At 41.7% G+C, this 23,199-nt stretch overlaps 1 protein-coding gene across 1 annotated transcript in view; it reads left to right on the top strand.

Moving 5' to 3' along the window:
* The first annotated feature begins 303 nt into the window (after window positions 1-303).
* LOC117246870 (ras-associating and dilute domain-containing protein-like) overlaps window positions 304-23,199 on the top strand; it is a 41,299-nt gene continuing 18,403 nt past the window's right edge. Inside the window, exons 1-10 of the mRNA XM_033610885.2 lie at window positions 304-852; window positions 1,804-1,997; window positions 4,061-4,235; window positions 8,083-8,315; window positions 9,259-9,719; window positions 12,651-12,947; window positions 13,112-13,525; window positions 15,759-15,796; window positions 15,883-16,109; window positions 16,301-16,413. Coding sequence (XP_033466776.2) covers window positions 725-852; window positions 1,804-1,997; window positions 4,061-4,235; window positions 8,083-8,315; window positions 9,259-9,719; window positions 12,651-12,947; window positions 13,112-13,525; window positions 15,759-15,796; window positions 15,883-16,109; window positions 16,301-16,413 — 2,280 coding nt within the window. The 5' untranslated portion in view covers window positions 304-724. The remainder of the gene's footprint in view (window positions 853-1,803; window positions 1,998-4,060; window positions 4,236-8,082; window positions 8,316-9,258; window positions 9,720-12,650; window positions 12,948-13,111; window positions 13,526-15,758; window positions 15,797-15,882; window positions 16,110-16,300; window positions 16,414-23,199) is intronic.

The following is a 23,199-nucleotide window of genomic DNA, read 5'->3' as shown; positions in this document are numbered from 1 at the left end:
GCCAGAAGATGGAGTCATGAGCGCAGCAATGTGTGCTCCTCTGGTTCACTCGGTTCATGTCGCACAGGAGGACCGTTTCCCTGCCATGGGCTGATTTGTATTAGAGCTGAGGTACAAACTCTACCAAGAGTTTTGATTAAATAGAGCAGTGTTGAAATATTAGATTATTGGCTTTGGAGTTGGAAAGAAATGATGAAATGCGTTCTGCTGTGAGGATTTTATTTTGAAAGTTTTGGTGTGGGTGGGCGGGTGTGCGCACTTGGCATCTCCGAGCAGTTGCGCTGTTGACGCACATCTGGAGAGCGGGTTCGATGTGAATTTGAAACAAGCTGCCTCCTCCAGCTGCCCGTTAAGTGTTCAGATCTGTCCACTTTCTGGCCTGCTCTCAGTCAACTACTTTTACCCATCCAACGTGGAGCGTCACAGAAACATTGTGAAGAAAAGCTACAACTCGTCGTTGGACTGCACAGCCCAGCTGCTCCGGCAGTCCCAACAGCTGGATGAGGGCTGGAAACATCTGCAGCGCCTGTTCCGGAGTGCGTAAAATGAAGCGGCAGCTGAACGGCTTTGTGACGCTTGTCCTGGATGAAACATCCCAGGAATGAAGCAGAGCGATCTATGTGCATCGCAGGCTCATGGGACATGATAGGAACCAGTTGTGTTCGTTTCAAATTATCTGGAACAGTTTAAGTCGAGCAGGAACAGCCAAGGCCATCAGTCAGGAATGAATCAGATGAAGTTTTCCTCTGAGGAGCTGCGTTCTCTCCCACCGAGACCACCGGGGTTACCTGCAGCCTCAGCTAAGAGGCGGTTTGTCAAGTTGGGGAGGAAGACAAGTGATGGCTTTCAGCAGTGAGTATGAGCAGCTTTAACACTTTGTAGACATGAATTCTAAGACATTTATGAGGACTGTGTTGACTGGAAAAATCTTTGTCACCCTTGCTGCTTCTCATTTTAAGAGAATGTGCCATTCCCTTCTTACACAGTCTAGTTTTAAGGGTAAATCAGACAGTTGAATGTTTTATTTAGTTAAGGGGGAGCAGAGAATGATTTGATGGAATAACCTGACCTCATAGCACATTTGAAGTCATACATTACTGAATGAATGCACTTTTTTCAGCACAATAGGAAATACTATTAAATACTCACTGACCTCTAAATACAGCTGTGTAATGTGCACGTGTGCCATCACATTCCATCATGGCACTTTCACTCCTACCACCACAGACGTCAGACTGTTGAACCAACACTATTATCTGAAATCTTAAATCTCTTTTACCCAAGTGGTGGTGTAACAGCAGAGAACCTTTGAACTGTGGTGATAAGAAGCTTACAGGCTTGGTCAGAAGTAAAACAACACTTCATTATTTCATTAATGTTCTGAGAGAGCTGAGAGAGGTGAAGGAGACTGGACGGCATTGTGCTCCAGACAGACATGTATGTATATAAGCTGCATTGTAGTGTGGTGATAGGACTTTGTGATGTAGGTTTATGGGCGTAATCTTCATTGGTGTTTAAGTGCATGTTTGTAGAATTTGTTTTGCCCATTTTGTGTGACTTTTCTCCCTCTGCTTAGGACTTTTCTTTTTCTTGTCTTTTCTTATTTATAGTTTGTCCTTTGCTGTTGCATCAGTTGTAGTTCCTCACTGTGTTCTATCTTCTTCTGCTATCCTTTGTTCACATGATGGGAAGAGGCTCTGTTGGTCCCTCCTATCTGTCTTACTGCTCTTTTCACAAGGGGTCTAAGTCAGAGATGATTCAGTGTCTTGATCAAGGACCCCATCCTTGTCCTCTGTTCACCAGACCAGCTCCATCCACTTGCAGTTCATCCACTAGCAGGTCAGTAGAGGGTGCAGCCATCAGACAGCCCAGCAAGAGCCGCATCCGTCGCCAAACCAACCGCCTCTCAGGTGTCTTCCTCCGCGGCCCCACCTCCACCTCAGGCTCCATGGCGCTGACAGCAGGCATCAGGTCCTCCCTGTCCAGGAAGGAAAGCAGTACGTAACAAAGACTTTATATTTCTCTCTATTTCTGTGTCGTTTTAACTTTAATAAATCATTGCTGCTTTCATTTTAAGACATTACTTTAAAGGTATGCTATGCAGGCTAAAAGGACAAAAGTAATTTCTTTCAATTTTCAATTATGACCCACTAGAAGTGTGTGCAGAGATGCTGCTCTCTGCTTGTATTTCCTTTTGTCTTCTCATTTTACTGTGGTCGGGACGTTCCTGGGCACAGTTTAGGGCGGGACTTTATAGCAGGCATCCAAGAGGAAGCTACAAAAATCGGCAAGCATTGTGACATAAAAAAAAGCAACTATGATGAGACAAAACTGTGGGCAAAGCTGGGGTTGGCTTTCACTTTCACTGGTAATACTGTTTACAAACAGCTGACACTTCCTGCGTAGTGTACTTTAAAAGAAGCCACCGATTTTACACATTAAGGTCTGTTTGTTGGTCACAAAGAGTTGTCTTTAAATACAGTTGTATGATGTCTTATGTTGTTTTGGAGGAGCTGTCTGAATAACCATGATGATGTCATTAGGATGATCTCAGTTTAGTCGTAGAGACTACAAATTTAAAACAGAAGCCTCCATTAGTAAGTGAGGACATGGGCTTGGAGGTGGGTTTCTAACTGGCATAGAGAGTCTAATCCAACAAAAGATGCTATCAGTTGAATCTTTCTAGACCCTTTGCTGCTTCAATTATGACCTTTTTTTTTTTTTTTTTTTAAATGTCTCTTGTGAGTTCCCCAACTTTATGAGAGTGCAATGCTACATATCTAACTGGGGCTTTAATTAGGGTAAACAAACAAAACCATCACTGAGACAAGTGACAGGTGTTAAATTGTATTTCAGTGTTTAGGTAAACCGCAGATATGTGTCACCGCTGTGCTCCAACCCACAGCTCCAGAGCCACATGAAGCTTTTTAGAAATTATATGGAAATGAAAAATGTTATTTTTTTAACATTTTAATTTGATTATTTATCATTGTAGGCTGAAAATGATACTTAGATTCCTCAACTGTAAAAAAAAAAAAAAAAGCGTATACACTGGATAAAAAAATGTTTTAACATTTTGTCAGCTAAAATGTGGTTCATATGTTTATGGCCTGGCGTTTCTTCCACTAAATGTCAGTAGTGATGGCTGGTCCTGAGTTTCCCCAGCTAAGCTAGCTATGGATTCCAACTCCAAAAAATGAGAAAAAAAAAGGAAAAAGAAAAAAGAAAACGAGTGTCAAGTAGTTCGTGGACAGATTTGTTTACTTTCATCACCAATGTTGCAACGTTTAAGAACCAAATAATCATAAATAGCCCACCAAAGAGTAGCCACCGTATGGTAGAACATATTAATATATATTTAGACTCATTAGTAATGTTGATAGGTTAATTTAGACGGAATAGGCTGTGTTACCTTCATTATAAAGCTCAAATATGTTTTGCAGACCCCAAAGCAGGGCGAGAAAATCAAATACCATGATATTTTTGACCAAATACTTCAATATGTAATATTGAGCCATTATTGAAAGGTTGACTATTGTTGCTTTCACAAAATATTTACACACTGAGATTTTTTAAATATAATCATAATATGGATATAATGACTGCGTGGGTAAAGGTAAATAACAGAACAGCTACAGCAGTCTGGTAAGTTCAGAAAATTACATCACTTTACTGTAATGCAGCCTTTAAACCCAGGAAAACACAACACTTAAGATATTACGAAATCTAAATTCTAAGATAATATCTAGCCTTATATTACAGTACTGATATAATATGAATATATTGCCCAGCCCGAGTTACAAATGCATAATAGTGTGATAACTGCTCAACTGACATCAGTCAGTGTACATATTCCATAAATTCCTACTAGTACAGACCATAGGTTTACTGTATACAAGCTACCAAAGTAGTGCACTGCACATATTTAGGCATAGTGTTTATTTTATGATTGTCTCACTGGGTTTATGGTAAATGGTAAATCTGCCAACAATGCTAATGAACCACATCTGAGACCCAGCACTAAAACTTCCTCCCTATGTTTTTGTGTCGTGTCACGCAGTGATCTCTGCAGACGCTTTAAGAGTGGACGACCCTTCTGAGCTCTCCAATCAGATAACAGCTCCAGGAATCCTGAAGATCTTTGGAAATGAAATCTGTGAGGGAGCTCACTATAAGAGCGTCCTGGCCACCACACACTCTAGTGCTAAAGAGCTCGTCAAAGAGGCCCTTGAACGGTAAGGCCATGTACTATCTGTGCGTGTGTGTGTGTGCGTCTGCCAGCCATATGTGTCTGCTTTGTATTACCTTGTGTGTCTACAAAGTGTGAGTTGAAATATGTCCATCCACATGCTTCCTCTGCTCTAATATACCTCTGTGCTACATCATGTGTATATGAAAGCAGTCAGAACAGTCCCTGATGCGCAAAATTTTGGCCACTGATAAAAGCACGGCATGTTCATGTTGTTGTGATTAGTATATTTCAGATGAACAGAGTTGACCTGACCCGTTATTCTGTTTATTATAATCGCAGTACAGTTCACACAGTGTGTGCCTGTGCCAAATAGTTTATTTAATAGGCCTGAAAAGGTCTGAAGCAAACCTCAGATTTGTGTGAAAGACAGCCAGTGTCGGCCGGGGCTCTAAGGCGGCCTCTCCAGAGAGTGAATGTCTGTCAGTCGTTGCTTATGTTTCAGCCAAAAACATAATGGAATGATTAATACCAGTGGTATTCAGCTTGTAGAGGAAAGAGTAAATCATTTTTCTTTTCCTTCAGTGAAAATTTATGCTATGGCAGTGACATTTAGCTCAATCATTACTAGATCTCTTATTTAGTAATGGGTTAGCAAATACATTAAGCACATAGCAACATTATAACTCTGGGTAAATTCATTTCTGTACTGTGTACAGGTCTAATGTGATAAGAAGTTACTTCGATTCCAAGAAACTGTGAAAACAACCCTCTATCAGTCAGCATGTTTGCATATTGGAGGGTTTTATATTAAAGCTGCTATAATAAATATTTTTACATCAATAATGGATCAAATGATTATGTATAATGTGAGAGAGGTTGCATGTAGTGATAAACTCAACGACTATCACCTGATTCTGCAGTTCCCCCACGGCTCTGTGGAGCACTTTAGCATTTTTGAGCTCATTAATAGTCCACAACGTTGCTGTTTTGGTTCACTCTCACAGCTCTCATCACTCTTACTTCCAGCAGCAGCAGGCAACAAAACCCACTGATAAATCTATTGTTAGCAACCAGCATAGCGCCAAATAGCAGACAGTTAGCGATTAGCTGGTAAATAAAATTGAGTACACTGTAGCTAAAGAGCCAGACATTTCCAATTTAGTGTTGGTTAAGAGCAAACCAGAGCTTAAAAAAGTGAATATTAATATATTTATATGATGGCCAGAGAAATGATGCTAACGTTGCTGCATTTCTGCTAGATATGTAAATAGTCAATTGTCTGCTGATACATTATGTCTACAGTTTGTTTAGTTGCCCCTGAGTGGTTAAAATGAACTTATATAGGTTTAAAGTGACTTTCTGTCATTTTTACTAAACTGCAACACAATTATGGGATAATGGTAAATGACAACACATAATGTAGGAGTGGTGCAAGTAGAGAAGAGCAACGTATTCTCACAGAATGCTTCGTGTGATATCCTACGAAAAAATTCGTGCACAACATTTTGTATCATATCCTATGAATTTGCACCCCACAAATGATGTTACGTTCTTAACGCACAGTTACATAATCAACATAAAGTTATGGAGGTTAGCTTTAGGCAAGTAAAGTTATGGAGGTTTAACATGGTGAGGACGTACACTAAAATGACTCAAGGTTCACATGGATCTGAACACACAACTCAGGGGAAGTCCCAGGTGAGAGTCATTTTTCTTGTGACCCATCCACCACCCCAACCTCGCTCTTTACAAGCGCTCGAGACTGCTTCCTTATTTACTCCGGTCAGCGTGTGGTTCACATGATCCCAGCCTTTCAAAATACATGGGATGTACAAATTTGTGTGCATTGCTTTTCATGGGAAAACATACAAGACATTTGTGAGAACACCTTGAGAAGAGTCATGAACTCAGTATAACCCATTCTTATCCCCAGGGCATCAAATATGACAGCTTGGTCAGTGGCATTTTGCACATGATTTAAACACACAAGGCACCCTTTCAGTGTCCTTAAACGGACAGACCAGGCTTTCAGTTATCGCCAATGAAAACCCATGGTGGTTGGGTCAAGCAAACATAGAACATTGACCAAAGAGACTGCTGTTTGTGTCCCTTGTGAAACCAAATGTCAACGCTAAGTTTTTGTTTTAGGTGCATAACGTAGTTAATGTCACGTGACACACATCACGTACGCTGCATCAAGTATGTCACAAGATATACTCACTAAGTTACTTGTGTAATGAATTTACGTAACAAATATATTTGTTTTAACCCAAACCATGATCTTTTTTTCTACACCTAATCAAGCAGTAAAACCTAAAGTAGTAGCAGAAACAAAGAACACAGAAGTTTATTTTTAAAAGATCTGTAGCATCTAAAAAGCATATAATGACACACCATCCCTCAGCGTCCAAAACTGATGCTAGAGAGGTATCTAGAGTGTTACAGTTCGAAGCATAGTGCCACTGACCAAGCTGCCATATTTGATGAGTTGAGAGAGAGAACATGGTGTGTTGGCTAAGTGTATTGAACTGAGCAAGGGTGTGTTTTCCAGCTTTGTCTTTTAAAACTACCCCCAATGTGTTGAATTGTTACGTAGCTGCTTTCAAATATTTCAAAATTATGGAAAATGTATTATATGTATGAAGGGGTGGAATATTCCTTTTCAGAACCCAAATGGAAGAATTTTTCTGTCTTGTATACACCTCCTACCCGATTCCAGCCATTCCATTCTTTCTGCGCATGCTTGTTTCCTTGCCCTTCTGGCGCGATGACGTATACAGCGTGCATAGCAACGGGCTGAGATAGAGCAGTCGGACTTGTTGCACTCACCAGTTTCCATTCGCCACAGCACGGTTCTCCATCTCCCTTCTTCGACCTTCTACCTCCCTTCTCCTCCTCAACAGACGAAGCATTAGCAGAACAAGGTTGTTGTCGTACTGCTGCTTCAAGAATATAAGCAAAACAAGCCCGAAAAAGGCACTAAGAACGGCAATGTCAAGCATCTTGTTATCCGGATCGAGGACTACAGTGTTTTCTTCCAGTAAACGTAAACACGTAACATCTGCCCTGCCCACTATCCAATCAGAAACCTTCCCTGCCCCAAACCTTAAACTGATCTCCCATGTAAACCCTCAATGAATGAATATTTCCCATGTAAACTACGGGAACTGCCCATTGGTCCGACAGCCGATTGGTCCGACATCTCATTGTTCCGACCATATTAAACCCATTGTTCCGAAGTCCTGTTGTTCCGAAATCATCATGATGCCCTGTGGTTAAGGTCTGGTTAGGTTTAGGCACAAAAACTACTTGGTTAGGGTTAGGAAAAGATCATGGTGTGGGTTAAAATGAAAAAGAAAGTGACAAACACATAAGCCGTAAGCCTGCTTCGCCTCAAGCCTTTACCAGCTGACCCAGAGCCGGTGTCGCGGCACACCATCAAGGTAGAAATACGCCCGCCTGGAGCCGTTCAGCACCGTGGACTGTCGGACTAATGGGATGTCGGACCAATGGGCTGTCGGACCAATGACTAATGACAAACTACCTGAAAAAACTTTAATTCCGAATGATTTCATTCTGATTTATTTCATTCTGTATGAGAAGCCATCATGTAACCGCACCCAGTTGGTGAAAAGTAGTTGATTCTCTGTTGCTTTCAAGAGATCCAGTTCATTATCACTACGTTGGATGCTTTGGGGTTATGGAAGAGTAGACATGTCTGAAATTTTAAAATCCTACATATAGGAGCTTTAAATAGACAATGTTATCAATTGTGATTTATAATGCAAGAAACCAAGAGTTTCCAAAAGCACACCTTTGGAGTGCTAAAATAATTTTATCCAGCTAGTTTTATCATTATGATGATAATATGTTGACAATCTCATCTCTAGGTATGGCCTGGGCAAGGAGGAAGCAGAGTCCTATGTTCTGTGCGACACCATCGGCTCCACTGGAGAACATCGGTGGAGGACGGAAGGGTTCCGAGTGGTGAGCGACAATGAGAAGCCCCTCCTCCTGCAGTCACTATGGAAACCTAGAGAAGGCCTGGCGAGACGGTTCGAAATCCAGAGGAGAAGCTCAGTAGAGGAGAAGATATCCAAAGACAAAGACACCATCACTGCTGGTACAGTGTCTGACAGTAGCCTCGGGGTCATCAGCATTTTACAGTGTCCTTATTCAGGGTGTCTGCATGTCCTGGAATAAAAGTTTGCACCATTAAATGAAGCATTGTCAGTATTAAAGCCAGTTTTAGAGTTCTCACAGTAAAAATGTGGTTTATTGGCACGCCGGTTTTCCAGTGAAAATCAGCCAAGCCACACAGACCAAACTATATTTTAATAGGTCTACGATTCCTTTTTTTCCTTTCTTTTCAATTTCTGTTACAAATTTGGACCTATTTTTCTTTCTTGCTTCCATTAAAAAAGTCAGAAGTTTTAATTTGATGAACATCACAGACACCATGTGATTCAATTAAACTCCTACCAGTGACACACCCTTTCTTTACTTTAACATAATACCATAAAAGCTTTACACAGCAAATCTTATCCAGTGATTTTTACAAAGAATGATGCGTCAGAATAATACACAGAATGTTCTGTAGACGCTGGACACAAACACTTTATGGCACTGTAAATGTGCAGGGTGGACCACTCACTGTCATTTTTACTGGAGGCCACAGCTGTGGTTGACACAGCTGTGGTCATGGTGTCAGTTTTGTGTTTTGTTTTTATGAATGGTGCAGCTTGTGATAGCCTTCTATCGGTGTCAGCTTGTGGATGCCTGCTGAGTGGGTGAACTTTTTATTTTTCCATGAGCTGTGTCTGTCTTTCCACTGAGGTCTGTTTCCTGTATGGGGCTTCTCTGTGTTGACTCTGGCACAAACACACGATGTACAAATGACCGAACACACACATGCTCACCAACACCTCACCTTACTGCAGGAAAAAAACGGGTGTTGCCCTATCACTATGTTCCATTACTCATGTAAATAGCAGCTCAGCTTGCACACATTTTGACAGCAGTTTTTAATCAATTCTAACTGTTCTGTTTATTCGTCTCCCTACTAGGAATCAATGCCCAGGCTCGAAAGCTGCAGAAGAGCCGCTCCAGAGTGACCTCCACCCTCTTAGAGAGGACCATGGGGCGAGGCCACAAATTGTGGAGGAGCAAAAGTGAGATGGACCTGTTAGATTCAGACACAGAGACCAACCAGGACACAGATCGTGATACATGTCACAAGGAACGAAGCGAGAGTCTGAATCAAACTCCAGTGCAGAGTTACGAGTGCCTGAAAACAAGCCCCAGACAGAATCACATTCATAGCCTCGTGGTTCCCACCGAGGGGGACAGCGGGTCGCAGGCCAAAACAGAGACCCTCTGTCTGTCAAGGCCAAGAGGCGAGCGCGAAGGAGAGGAGTCAGAGAGGGAGGAGACGGAGAGCAGTGACGATAACACCACACAGTACTCCATTCACCCTCCTCATGACTGTCCGTACCTGCTGCTGCTGCAAGGCTGCAGCCTCACACAGGTATCTCATTCACACACACACACACACACACACACTCGGCATTAGAGTTGGGAAGTTGGGGGAGCTATTTTGGTCGAAGCTTATGTTAACTACAATCCCAAGGTGCATCTGGGCAAGAAATGTCAAGTCACCAAGCTTAAAATTCTGTTAGGTGTGCTGGCGGCTGGCAGCTAAAGATAACAGTGTTGAAAAAACTGAAAACACAATCTGCAGTTAAAATCATTTTACTCTCAAAATCTGGGTCAACTGTGGACAAATTAAGTAACTGTTGTCAACTGTAACGACAAAGTGTTTTGTCTACCTCTGGCTGGCCTTCTCTCTATCCACCTTATTCCTAGCCACCATGATACCTTATGTAAATTATGGGCGCGATAGTACACTAATCCTCTTTCCTGGAGCAACTAGGAAATAAAACATGTGAAACACACCACCTGTTACAACTCAGATAGGATGACATGATCATACCTCTGCCATCTCTGATGGCCATCTCAAAGCATCAGTTGTTTTCCTTTTAAACCAAGCACATTAGCAATAAGTTTGCCGTGCTTCGCTAGCATTAGCATTATTAAATTTAATGGAGCCAGAGCTAGCTTACTGTAAACATCTACACTTTTAAAAGATTATTTATGAATTCTTTTGACTCATATACAGACAAAAGCACATTCAGCGAACATTTAAGGTGTTTTGGCATTAACTTTAGCTCCATGTAAAGTCAATCATGTGATATTACCCAGCTAATGCTTCACTTGTCCGTCTTAACAATGCAGTTTACATGTTTTTTATAACTGATGATTTTACTAACAAAGACCACGGCAATAAAGATAAAGATTTAAAACAGTTTATTGCATATGATGGAGTAAAGGTCTGGAGGGAAGAATGAAGGGATGAGGATTAAGGGATGATGGGATGTGGGATAAAAGGATGAGGGGTGAGAGATGAGAGGATGCTGGTCAATGAATGAAGGATGATATATGAATGAATGAGGGTCAAGGGATGAAGCATGAGAGGATGAGTTATGAAGTGATAAAGAGATGAAGGATTAGGGATGCATGGATGAAGGTAGAGGGATGAAAGGATGGGGGGATGAAGTTTTAAGGCTGGGTCTTCAGGTCATAGCAGTAATTCAGCATTTCTCCCCAGGGCACAGAGTGCATCATTAACCAAATACAATTTAGTTTGAATGCTTACAGATTATGTTAAAAAAAAAAGCCCCATTCATTGTCAGCAAGAACAGCATATTCAGTTTTCATCATATAATATCTTCTCACTTTTTGAAAGTTTGTCCTGGATGCTATTAGTTAGTTAACGTTAGCAGTTCTTTATCAGATTTAGGAAGTTACTTGAGCAGCCCCAGCCAATGATAGCCAAGATAGCGCGACATTTGACACATCAGAGAGCTGTCATCCTAAAAGACATTTTCTCTTGTAACACTGAGTAAAATGTACTGGTTGAATAGTATGCAAGTGTGACCAAACAGGGATATGTTAGAACTGTGATCTTGTTTCACTGTGATGTTTTTTCTTCTGGAGTAACTAGCTTTACAGTGCAATACAAGAATAATGCTGTTTCTTTATCTCTCTGTCTTCTACATGGATCATTAACTGTGAGGATGCTGATATTTTGCCTGGGACATGTAGCTTTAGCTTTAGCTTAAGTCTTTTAGCATGATTACATGTATGTAGCCATACATAGGCTACTGTACATGCAATCACTTTACAGGATTCTTGTTTTTAAAGGTGGAAATTTTAAAAAAGTAAGCCAGAGATGACCTTTTTTTATCCATTTCATGATGTTAACATTAGTTTAATTAGCTAACTAAAGCTGAAAAAAATCTGCCAGTCATCATTTTCCCCACTAAAGTCAACAGTCGTCAGTTAGAAATGAGAGGCTGTTTTTATCTACTTGTGCCTAAAATTAATTACCCATTGTTTAAAATATTACAAATATTCTGTCCTTGTTATTGTAAACTGGATAAGTTCAACAGGTGTAGCTACAGTAGGCTAACAGAGGTGAGCTTTACCAAACAGTGAATTCCACCTCCACCACCTCTTACAGAAACTACTCACATGCATGCAGGCTGATTTTGGTTCTTTACAAAATGTTCACATGTGCATTATATTACATTCAAAGAGCTCAGTGGAGTACTGTGTTATGCCCTTTACTGGTGTCAAACACTTCAGGGCTGCAGCCCTAACAGCATGTTTTCTCAGGATAAAGAGAGAGTCAGAGGGAGAATCATTACGCGAAAGGTCACTGAACAGTATGTCGAAAAGCCGTGTGTCAAAACACTGATCAGGAAACAGAAAAAGACACCCCTGGCACTGCTTCCTGGCTGATTACACATGGTTTTAACGGCATGCACACACACAGAGGCTAATTCTCACATGATGTGATTTTGACTCTGCGTCACAGTTGTTTTCCCAAAAAGAGCATATAATCATCTACCACGAGAAATACTACTGTGAACGAGGTTTAGGGAGTTTATTTGTGAATTAATTCAGCTTGTTAAATCTGTCCTGTTGGAATAGACGGGCATCACAAGGGGAATGTCAAACATAATAATCCCTACACATTGTGCCTGCCACTCACTGTGATTAATAAAAGATTGTTTGTCTAATTGGGCTTGGATCAAGAATTCTAATACCTCCACATGATCAGACTGCTTTCAGTGGGAGAGACTGTTGTGACGTAGCTGCTGGTGGAACTAATACTAACAGACCACAGCTAAAAGGAGAGTGAATATTGGACTTAGATTCATCAGGTGGCCAGAAACATGACTCATATCAACCAATACTGACATATCAATAGAAAATCAAAAGGAGAATATGTAACATTGGACACAATAAGTTTGAGATGAAATCAAAGGAATGGAGAATATCCACTCAATTGTTGCAGATTTTGTGGTAACTTAGAATTTTTCTCTGCACTCAGGACTTTGTTATCTACCTACTTGCTGCGCCAAACATTGTCTTTGGTCGGCAAACTGCTCATGAAGACGGGTCAAAGCCTGACATCATTCTCTTTGCCACTGACATACTTCAGAGACACTGCTTTTTCCACCGCCATGGCATTGGCAGCCCCACCATGCTCAGTCCTTGTCAAAACGCCATGGTGACGAGGAATGGCGAGGTGCTGAGAAAAGAAGTGCAGCTAAATCCTGGTGATGTCATCGGGTTGGGACAGCACTACCTGTTTCTTTTCAAGGATCCCTTTGCTTTGACACACAAGGTAAGAGTGGCAAACAAGAGAGACAGGAAGGTGAGGGCGGATTGTATGAAGTATCTACTGTATTATTTCTACCTGGTAAAATCTTTTTTTTTCCAAATTCCTTACTTGAGAACAAATAAACTTAAATATAAATCCTAATTCTTGCTTCTGTCTTGGAAATGAAGGAAGTGAATGATGCTGCTCCTGAAACCGGTGTGACTGCTGTCCCCTGGACGCTGGGTCACACCACTTCTGCCACTACAACAAACCATACAAGAGAAATGATCCTCTGCAACACCTGCATCACAGCTTGCACTGACTTCAAGAGCTCAAGCAGCAAACAGTCCTCAAACAGAGGTCTTCCCTTTTTAAAATCACCCGAAGGCCACAGCCTGACTCTGGAGTATGACAGCGAGGACGAGGATCGCATTGTCAGGGAGATAGTTGCTATGGGAAGGACCGGCGTCAAAGACAGACCGCCACTGACTGTTGCATTTTTGCTGTGTCTGTGTGTGCGGTATTCAGCCACATGTCTTCATACCTCACACCTGCGCAGGCTGCTTTTGCTTATTGCAAGTGGAGTTCAGAGTGCCATGTGGGTGAGTTGTAGAGGAGGAAGATGTTATAGAAGATCTGCTAGACATTAATGAATTGATTTTTTCTTTAGGGCAACATGCAGCACTAACGCACAATACAAACCACAATGATATAGGCCTGGTTACACCGCCATTTGAAATGGTGACATTTTAAGTGTGACCATAATTACTGTCACGTTATCAACAGACAACCAGATTTCACAAAAATGTGTGATATAAACACAAGCTTTTATCACCACATTACATGGTGGTGGAATGTGTTCAAACTATGTGCTAGAAAGGTTGTGAAATGTTAGGTTTCCGCACCAAAAAAAACTTGGTTAGGTTTAGGAGAAAATGTTGTAGCTAATATAGTAGCTAGGTTGAGAAAAAGATCAGGGTTTCCCTTAAAATTAGTATGTATGTAGTGTACAGAACGTAAGTACTTATAACGTGGTGTTAGTACATCACTTAATTTCACGTAACTACGTAATGTTACGTCTGTAAAATTAAATTAACTTAACGCTGAGTTTGGTTTCACATAAGACACAAACAGCAGTCTTGTAGATGAAAGTTTACATCTAAAAAGTTTGACCTGTCCACCTTCCAACACAAAATTTCAAGCTCTTTACGCTACCTATGGGGTTGTAACATTAACCACCGCTCATTGCGTGAAATTGTTGAACCAGGGAATTTGTGTGTTCACCACGACAAATTATCCTATAAGACTTTCTATTGGCATTGTTTCTGTGGTGCCACCATGTAATTTTAACACATTTAAGGTTTAATGTTAGGGATTTAGGATGATATATCAGCAGAAATGGACTATAATATAATGAGTAGGTTTCCCTTAGCGTATAATCACCTGAAAATATGAATTGTGTTTTTGCAATCTCAGAATGAGCCCTTTATATCTACATAGTGAGCGGGTCCTTGTCCTCTGAGATCGCCATGTTGCACTGCCATGTTTCTACAGTGGCTCAGAACAGACAAACCAAACACTGGCTCTAGACTGGGCCATTCGCATTTTCACGTCAGTCACCATAGGTCGTAATTTGGGGTGTAACTGTGCACAGAATTCATGGTTCAGTTCAATACCATACAGTGGTGTCACGGATCAGTATGTTTTTGGTACAGCAAAAAAAAATGAGAATGCCAGAGAAATTTCCTCGATTTTTAAAATTTTAAATGTATAAAAACTAACAGAATTTGGACTTTTGGGCGGGGGGGGGGGGGGGGGGGGGGGGGGGGGGGTATATCAATACTACGTTACGACTGACATTAGAGTGCGTAGTATCAGCGTTGTTTGTTTTCACCCACTGTGTGTCAGCTGTGAGTTTGCTACATCCCACGAGCTCTCTGAGCTCTTTCAGTCTAATAAATACATGAATAAACATCTCTGTTATATGCCACAATCATACAGTCACAAGCCTAACAGCCATCACTAACATACCTTTTAGTCTTTCTGGCCTGATTGGCTACCCTGCTCACTGCTGTGGATGTGTGCTTTGTGCTAACAAGAGGCTATAGCCTTGCGGCAGCTCTCGTACCCTGGTTCTGGGGGGATTATGCTGTGCAGCCATATGTGTGTGTGTGCTGCTGGCTTGGCTGCTAAAAAGAGTTTGTCGCAGTGCAGTGGCTCATGCTTCGACCGCGGTCGTATATGTAACTGTGCCACTGGGTTAGCTACTGAAGAGAGTGCAGCTGTGTGGTGGCTCAGTCTTTGGCTTGGTGTGTTTTTATCCAACATTCTGTCTCACCATTGCCTTCATAATTCACAGCAAAACTGAAGTGGCTCCAAACAGCAGACCTGTAGGTTATCGCAGGATCTTCAAATACTAGTCTAGTAATGGCATTACTAACCATCTTCAAATGAGCCAGCTTAGCGTAGCGTACCTTCCAGTGCGAATGTTTTGGTTTGGGGGTGGGAGGGACAGACAGCATGTTCCCTGTTCTGTTGTGTGAGCTGCCTTGTTGAGTAGAGTGGCACTGGGAACATTATATTAAACACAGTTTAAGCTATGTGTTTTATTTTGCAAGTGTAATACAATAGCTCAGTGTCTCGCGTCATGTGTAATGCATACCGAACCAGAAGCCTCGTACTGAATGGTTTGATACGAATACGTGAAGGCCCCTGAACAGGCTGATCTAGCCCTGTTAATTTGAAACATTTTTTAAACTCCATTTGAGTCTGACTGCAGCCAGAACAGTACCATGTGATGCACTCATTGCAAAGCCTTCTTTTGTTGTCACACAGGAACACACCCAGGACTTAGCTGCAGTTCAACCTGAAGTGTAAGCACACATTACTGTATTTCTTCAGCAATCACTTGTATCACAGTTCACAGACGACACTGCTTACCTGTTCTTCTATATTGCAGTCTCATTGGTGAAGGCTCAAACCCAGAAGACCTCCAAGTTCTCAGCCATCATGGGGAGATCTCAGGACTTCACCCCCTGGTGGTGTGGATGTCCAACAGTCTGGAGCTGCTGCAGTTCATCCAGTACCAGCTGCCTCTTATTCTGGAGTGGAGAACCCGAAAAGAGCAGGGACAGGATGATGAAGAAGGAAGGGAAGATGACGAGAACAAGGAGGTGGAGAACTTGGGTGGGTCGCCTATTTTTGATACAATGATCATGTGACCATATGAAAAATTAAAGTTGCACTATGTACAACTTTTAAGCCAAATGTTTCCTGTCTTATCAGCTGAAATCATGATCGTGACAACACAGATTTGCTTTTCTTGCTTAAAGTAGTAACATTATAGAAATATGTGTATGTTTGTGTGTTATTTTCAGCCCTGTTGGAGCTACGTCTGTCTTGCGTCCGTTCAGCCACTGAGGAGACAATGGCTGTCCTGGAGGAGGTCATCATGCTTGCCTTCCAGCAGTGTGTGTACTACATCACCAAGGTGAGAGCATGAACGAGCACACCGCTATAGCATACGCAGAATTTAAATAGACGTACTTACATAGCGCTCCACTGTGTTCCATGGGAAACTAAACATCTACCTTCCCTTAATCAACAAGGACCTTTTCTTGGCTAAAGAAGAGTGAGATCAGGCTTGTGCAGGCGTTCCAACTGTTCCTCCCTCAGCTGATTATGATGTGTTGTTAAAGAAAAGGAAAATAATCAGAGAAGGGGTGAGAATAAAGAGCCCAGTTAGCAACTCTGACAGCTTACTAATTGATCGACCAGTCACACTGCCAGACCACACTGGGGGCATTATGACAGGGGAGAGAGACAGGACACCAAGGGCCTTTGTGTGTGTGTGTGTGTGTGTGTGTGTGTGTGTGTATGTGTTGGGGGAGGATGAAGGAATTAAGCCAGAGATCTCCAAGCACTGCCAAGGAAGCTTTACATTGCAACCTATAATATTTCAGCACAAGACATGTTTAACCTTTAAAAGACTGTGACAAAGAAATGTGTTGCCCAAACCAGGAACCACTTCTCTGCGAGTAAAACCTGTCCAAGGCAAGATCTCAAAGTCACACTAATCAATATTCATATACAGTGCCCTCCAAAATTATTGGAACAGTGAGGCCAATTCCTTTATTTTTGTTGTAGACTGAAAATATTTGGGTTTGACATCAAAAGATGAATATGGGACAAGAGATCAACATTTCAGCTTTTATTTCCAGGTATTTACATCTGGATCTGATACACAACTTAGAAGATAGCACCTTTTGTTTGAACCCACCCATTTTTCATGAGAGCAAAAGTATTGGAACATGTGACTGACAGGTGTGTTTTGTTGCCCAGGTGTCTCCCAATTACATTGATTATTCAAACAATAAATAGCACTGAATGTCTGAGCTCAGTTTCAGATTGGGTACGATAGGTTTTGCCTGTGCAGACTGCATTTAGAGGTGGAACCAACATGAAAACCAGAGAGCTGTCTATGGGTGAAAAAGAAGCAATTGTGAATCTGAGAGAAGATGGACAATCAATCAGAGCCATTGCACAAACATTGGCCATAGCCAGTACAACCATTTGGAATGTCCTGAAGAAGAAAGAAACCACTGGTGTACTAAGCAACAGACGTCGAACAGGTAGGCCAAGGAAAACATCAGCAGTTGATGACAGAAACATTGTGAGAGCTGTAAAGAAAGACCCTAAAACAACTGTTAGTGACATCAGCAACAACCTCCAGAGGGCAGGAGTGAAAGTATCGCAATCTACTGTTTGCAGAAGACTTCATGAACAAAAGTACAGAGGCTACACCAGAAGATGCAAACCACTCATTAGCAAGAAGAATAGGAAGGCCAGGCTGGAATTTGCCAAAAGGTACAGAGATGAGCCTCAAAAATTCTGGGAAAAAGTTTTATGGACTGATGAGACAAAGATTAACTTTTTCCAAAGTGATGGAAAGGCGAAAGTTTGGAGAAAGAAAGGATCTGCTCATGATCCCAAACATACAAGCTCATCTGTGAAACACGGTGGAGCGAATGTCATGGCTTGGGCTTGCATGGCTTCTTCTGGGATGGGCTCTTTCATCTTCATTGATGATGTAACACATGATGGCAGCAGCAAAATGAACTCACAAGTCTACAGAAACATTTTGTCTGCTAATTTAAAGAAAGATGCAACCAAACTGATTGGGAGATCCTTCATCATGCAGCAAGATAACGACCCAAAACACACTGCCAAAACAACAAAGGAGTTCATCAGGGGCAAGAAGTGGAATGTTTTAGACTGGCCAAGTCAGTCTCCAGACTTAAACCCAATAGAGCATGCATTTTACCTGCTGAAGAGGAGACTGAAGGGAGTAACCCCCCCCCCAAAACAAACAACAACTGAAAGAGACTGTGGTGAAAGCCTGGAAAAGCATCACAAAAGAAGAATGCAAAAGTTTGGTGATGTCAGTGGGTCACAGGCTTGATGCAGTTATTGAAAGCAAAGGATTTGCAACTAAATATTAAGTCTCATTCACTTTAATCTATTTTAAGTTTATATGTTCCAATACTTTTGCTCACCTAAAAATTTTGTGTTCCATTACAAATAATGCTATCTTCTAAGTTGTGTATCAGATCCAGATGTAAATACCTGGAAATAAAAGCTGAAATGTTGATCTCTTGTCTCATATTCATCTTTTGATGTCAAACCCAAATGTTTTCAGTCTACAACAAAAGTAAACGAATTGGACTCACTGTTCCAATACTTTTGGAGGGCACTGTAACCTGTAATGATGGATCACATGATTATGTTTAATGTGAGAGGGGTGGCTCCTATGGTTAGAAAAAAAAATCACTTGACTGCAGTTTCCTCCAGCTCTTTGGAGTGTTTTAGCCGCGTTACTGGTTTGATTCCATCTCACCGCTCGCATCAACCTCTTTTCCTGACGTAGCCAACTGTTTTTAGCAACAAGTCCCTTATATATCCAGTGTACACTACCCACCTAAACAGCAGACAAACAAAATTAGTGAATAGCTGGTGAGCATAGTGGAGCATTTAGCAGTGAAAGAAACAGATATTTGTCTCAGGAGATGGTGGAGACCAAAATAGAGCCACAACCTCATCTCCAAAAAAGTTGGGAAGCTGTGTAAAACATGAATAAAACAGAATGCAATGATTTGTAAATCCTTTTTGACCTATAATTAACTGAATACAGTACAAAGATATTTAATGTTCAAACTGATAAACACCTGCAACACATTCCAAAATGGTTGGGACAGGAGCATGTTTACCACTGTGTTACTTCACCTTTCCTTTTAACAACACTCAGTAAGTTTTTCGGAACTGAGGACACCAGTTGTTTAAGTTTTGAAAGTGACATTGTCTCCCATTCTTGCTCAGCAGTCCAGGATCTCCACTGACGAATGTTCCATGTGCTCCATAATGCACCACACATTTTCAATGGGAGACAGGCCCGTACCTGCACTCTTTTACTACGAAGCCACATTGTTATAAAAGGTGCAGAATGTGTTATATTGTGTTGCTGAAATAAGCAAGAATGTCACTGAAAAAGACATTGCCTGGATGGCAGCATATGTTGCCCCAAAACTGGTATATACCTGTCAGGATTAACAAAGCCTTCACAATGTGAGAGTTACCCATGATGCCATGGGCACTAACACACTGTTATACCATCACAGATGCTGGCTTTGAACTTTGAGCTGGTAACAATCTGGATGGTCCCTTTCCTCTTTTGCCCAGAGGACACAACAATTTGAAATGTGGACTTGTCAGACCACTGCATGCTTTTCCACTTTGTGCCAATCCCTATAAGATGAGCTCACACCCAGAGAAGTCGGCGGCATTTCTGGATGTTGCTAATATATGGCTTTCAAATTGCACTGTAGAGTCTTAACTGGCACTTGTAAATGCTGTGACAAACTGTGTTTACCAACAGTGGTTAACAAAAGTGTTCCGGAGCCCATGTAGTAATATCCTTTATATGATCTCGTCGGTTTTTATTGCAGTGTCGCTTGAGGGGTCAAAGGTCACGACCATTTAATGTTGGTTTCAAGCCTTGCCCCTTACGTGCAGAGATTTCTCTGGATTCTCTGAATCTTTTGATAATATTGTTGATTGTAGATGGTAAAATCCTTTAGATTCCTGGCGATTATTTGTTGAGAAACATTGTTCTTAAATGTTTGGACTACAGTTTATCACAAAGAGACCATGACTGAACCTGATGAGGATGCCTCTTACAAACCTAGTAATAATTCTTTAATCTGTTACCAATTAGTTTACTGTGAAATGTTCCAAACTGATGTTTTTGAGCATTTCCCAACTTTCCCAGTCTTTTGTTGCCCCTGTGCCAGCTTTTTGGAACATATTTCAGGCATCAGATTCAAAATGAGTGTATATTTCACAAAAAACAATAAAGTTTATTTGTTTAAACAATAAAAATGTTGTCTTTGTAGTGTATTAAATTGGATAAAGCTCAAAAGAGGATTTGCAAATCATTGCATTCTGTTTTCATTTATGTCTTACACAACATCCAGACTTTTTTTTGGAACTGGGGTTATAAAAGGACAGTGAGTATTGGACTAATTGGTTCTATTTTATTTATAGATTTATGTAAAGTTGTTTAAAAAGAAGTGATGGATGAAAAATGTAGCTGAAAACACTCCTAAACGTCACTGAAAGTTCCTACATTCTTAAATTACCTCATCAACCCCCCTCTGAGGAGACGTTTATTGATACCACAGGATGTCTGGTTAGTGAAGTCCTCTAAACTTTACTCTTGTTACCAATTATTCCCTGTCTTTGAGTGTAAATAGCATAGCTTTAAATATTGCATTTGATCTTGCAAGTTTGTTTCATGCTGTATTCTCACAGAGTATTACTTAGAAAAAGAGAAAATTGTATTTCATTGTAGCCACAATTCAGTTGTGTGCAGTTTGTCTGAAGCACCACACCCATTACATGGAAGTGTGCCGGGAAAGTTTCAGACAAATTTCCAGTTGAGCTGTGTGGGTGTAGGCAAAAACACTATCCAAAAACACTCTAATGAGCAGATTGGCCTATTTACGTTCATACAACAACATGTAACTTACTCCTCCTCGGTCAGCTCTGACCAAAGAATCATAGCTGATAGCTGAGCTGCATGTCCACTCAGATTCTCTCCTCACAAAACCCTCTTATGACCAAAGGAAAGGAAGCCATGTCAAGTATCAACCACATCAGAGATCACATCAACACAGTGGTGCTCTGACATTTAGCAACAGCCAAGCCAAGGTCTCACATGTCCAGCCAGTTGGGATTCAGATTCAGACTTTGTGCCTGCTGGGCCAGGTCTGATGCATCGTCTGTATCAGTTTCCCACGCAGGAAGGAAGTCAGTAATATGACATTTATCTCTAAAGAGGAAACTATAGGAATTCCTGAAAAGTTGCTGTCCTGCAACTTTTAGACAGCACATTTTTTGCTCGGTGCAGGAGGATGTGGTTATCTAACTACCTGCCGCAGACAGCATGGATTTCTCTCAGCAAGTCCGCCTGATGAACCAAATGACTTCCAGATGGGGTTTGTCGGTAAATCCAGAAATAATCCAGAAATATAATACCTATGTTCATGAAGCAGGGTCTAATTTAAATTTGATGTGTAACTGACATGTTGTATTATAGTCTGACTCCCTGTCTTTTTCCTTGTTGTGACAACTTACAAGTTGACAGGTTTGCTCCCAAGGAGACGGATATGAGGTTTGACTTGTAATATTAACTCTATTCAAAGCTTGCAGAAAAATGGTATTACTATCTAAACCATTACTAAAGACACTCATGCATATTAAAGCAACACAATGCTTGTTTAATATATATCCGAGATCCTTGTGATGGTACATCAACTCACAATAGGTTGGATGACACCTCCATCATTGCTTGAGAGCATCTGTTTCGCTTGCACTGGCACTACGCAGTTTCGGGGTTTGGGTAGGAACCCGGACACAAAAAGGACTAGAAAATTTGGCTGCTTTACGGCAAATGTCATACTCCCCTCCTCTCTTTAGAGTAGCGTAGCCGAACCAAGGTGAACGAAGTTAGAAGTGGTTGTCATGGCTGAAGCAACAAAGAAAAGGAAGAAGGTGAAGGTGTCGTCCGAGGAGACAAAGAAAAGAAAACGGGAGAGCGATAAAACAAGAGCTTGAACAAGGATTAATATTGGCCCGGCTTTCACACACTGGAGAGAGCTGAAAGAGGAGAAGGGATACCCGAACAATGGTGACCTGGTGCTGTTCAATCAATCAATCAAACTTTATTTATATAGCGCCTTTCATACATCAAAAATGCAACCCCAAAGCGCCCCTGTTACTGCTGTTACCCTCTACTTAGGATACTTACTGTCTGCAGGTCGGCTGCCTCAGGTACATTTTAAGATATAGGCCTCTAGTTTCGCAGACCGGGCGAGGCGGAGGCGCAGCGCACCTGCGCTTCGCCAACTGGGTGTGGCCAGGCGGATTTTGCAAGTTTGGTACACCGTGCGCGCTGGCGCAGCTACTCCTCTTTCCCGCCTCCGTCCGTCCCTACCTGTGCAAGTCGGAAAGAGGGAGGAGAGAAGGCGTGGAGTGGGTTTTACACACATCACACCAATCAAATGAGCCCCTCTCCTTGCCCTTAAATACGCCGTGCGAAGGCGTAATGAGAGTTTACTCAATTCGCCATAGCAGAAGAGAGCAGCAGCGTCAGACAGCCAAACTTCTCCCAGGAGGAAACTGATGTTTTGGTCCGGGAGGTCCAAGCTCGCAGTGTCCGGAACTGCGAGCAGACCTCCACAGGCTGATGATGCAAAGGTAGCCTGGGAGGAGGTCGCCACAATTGTAAATCAATGTTGCATTTCTCTCGTGCGCGCGCTCTCTCTCTTTCTCTCTCACAGTCTCACTCTGTTTCTTTTCTTTTGACTTTTCTAAGATGACAGATGCTGAATATATACTCCCTATCTGATGCTGTGGCTGTTTGTGGTTGGCTGAGAGGGGTGTGAACTCATTAGTTTGCTGCTGTGTTAATCAAATCAGGTTGGGTTTCCATTACGCGTGCCAAACGGTGCCAAATGGTGCCAATCCCCTTTGATCTGACATCAGATGTGACGGGACAGTCGATATAGAGATACATTTATGTGCTGATTGCAGATAGTTTCATTGAATAGTGGTTTTTGTGGGTATTTACTGCATTGTTAATGTGCCTGACATTCTGGAAACCTGCCTGTGAGGTTTTGGTGATGTGTGCGCACTGTCCGCTGGTCAGCCAAACTTCGGC

The sequence above is a fragment of the Epinephelus lanceolatus genome, chromosome 21 (assembly GCF_041903045.1).
Source record: "Epinephelus lanceolatus isolate andai-2023 chromosome 21, ASM4190304v1, whole genome shotgun sequence".
In the NCBI taxonomy this organism is placed as follows: domain Eukaryota; kingdom Metazoa; phylum Chordata; class Actinopteri; order Perciformes; family Serranidae; genus Epinephelus; species Epinephelus lanceolatus.
The sequence above is the reverse complement of the archived record's forward strand: the minus strand, read 5'-3'. Positions and strand labels throughout refer to the sequence as shown.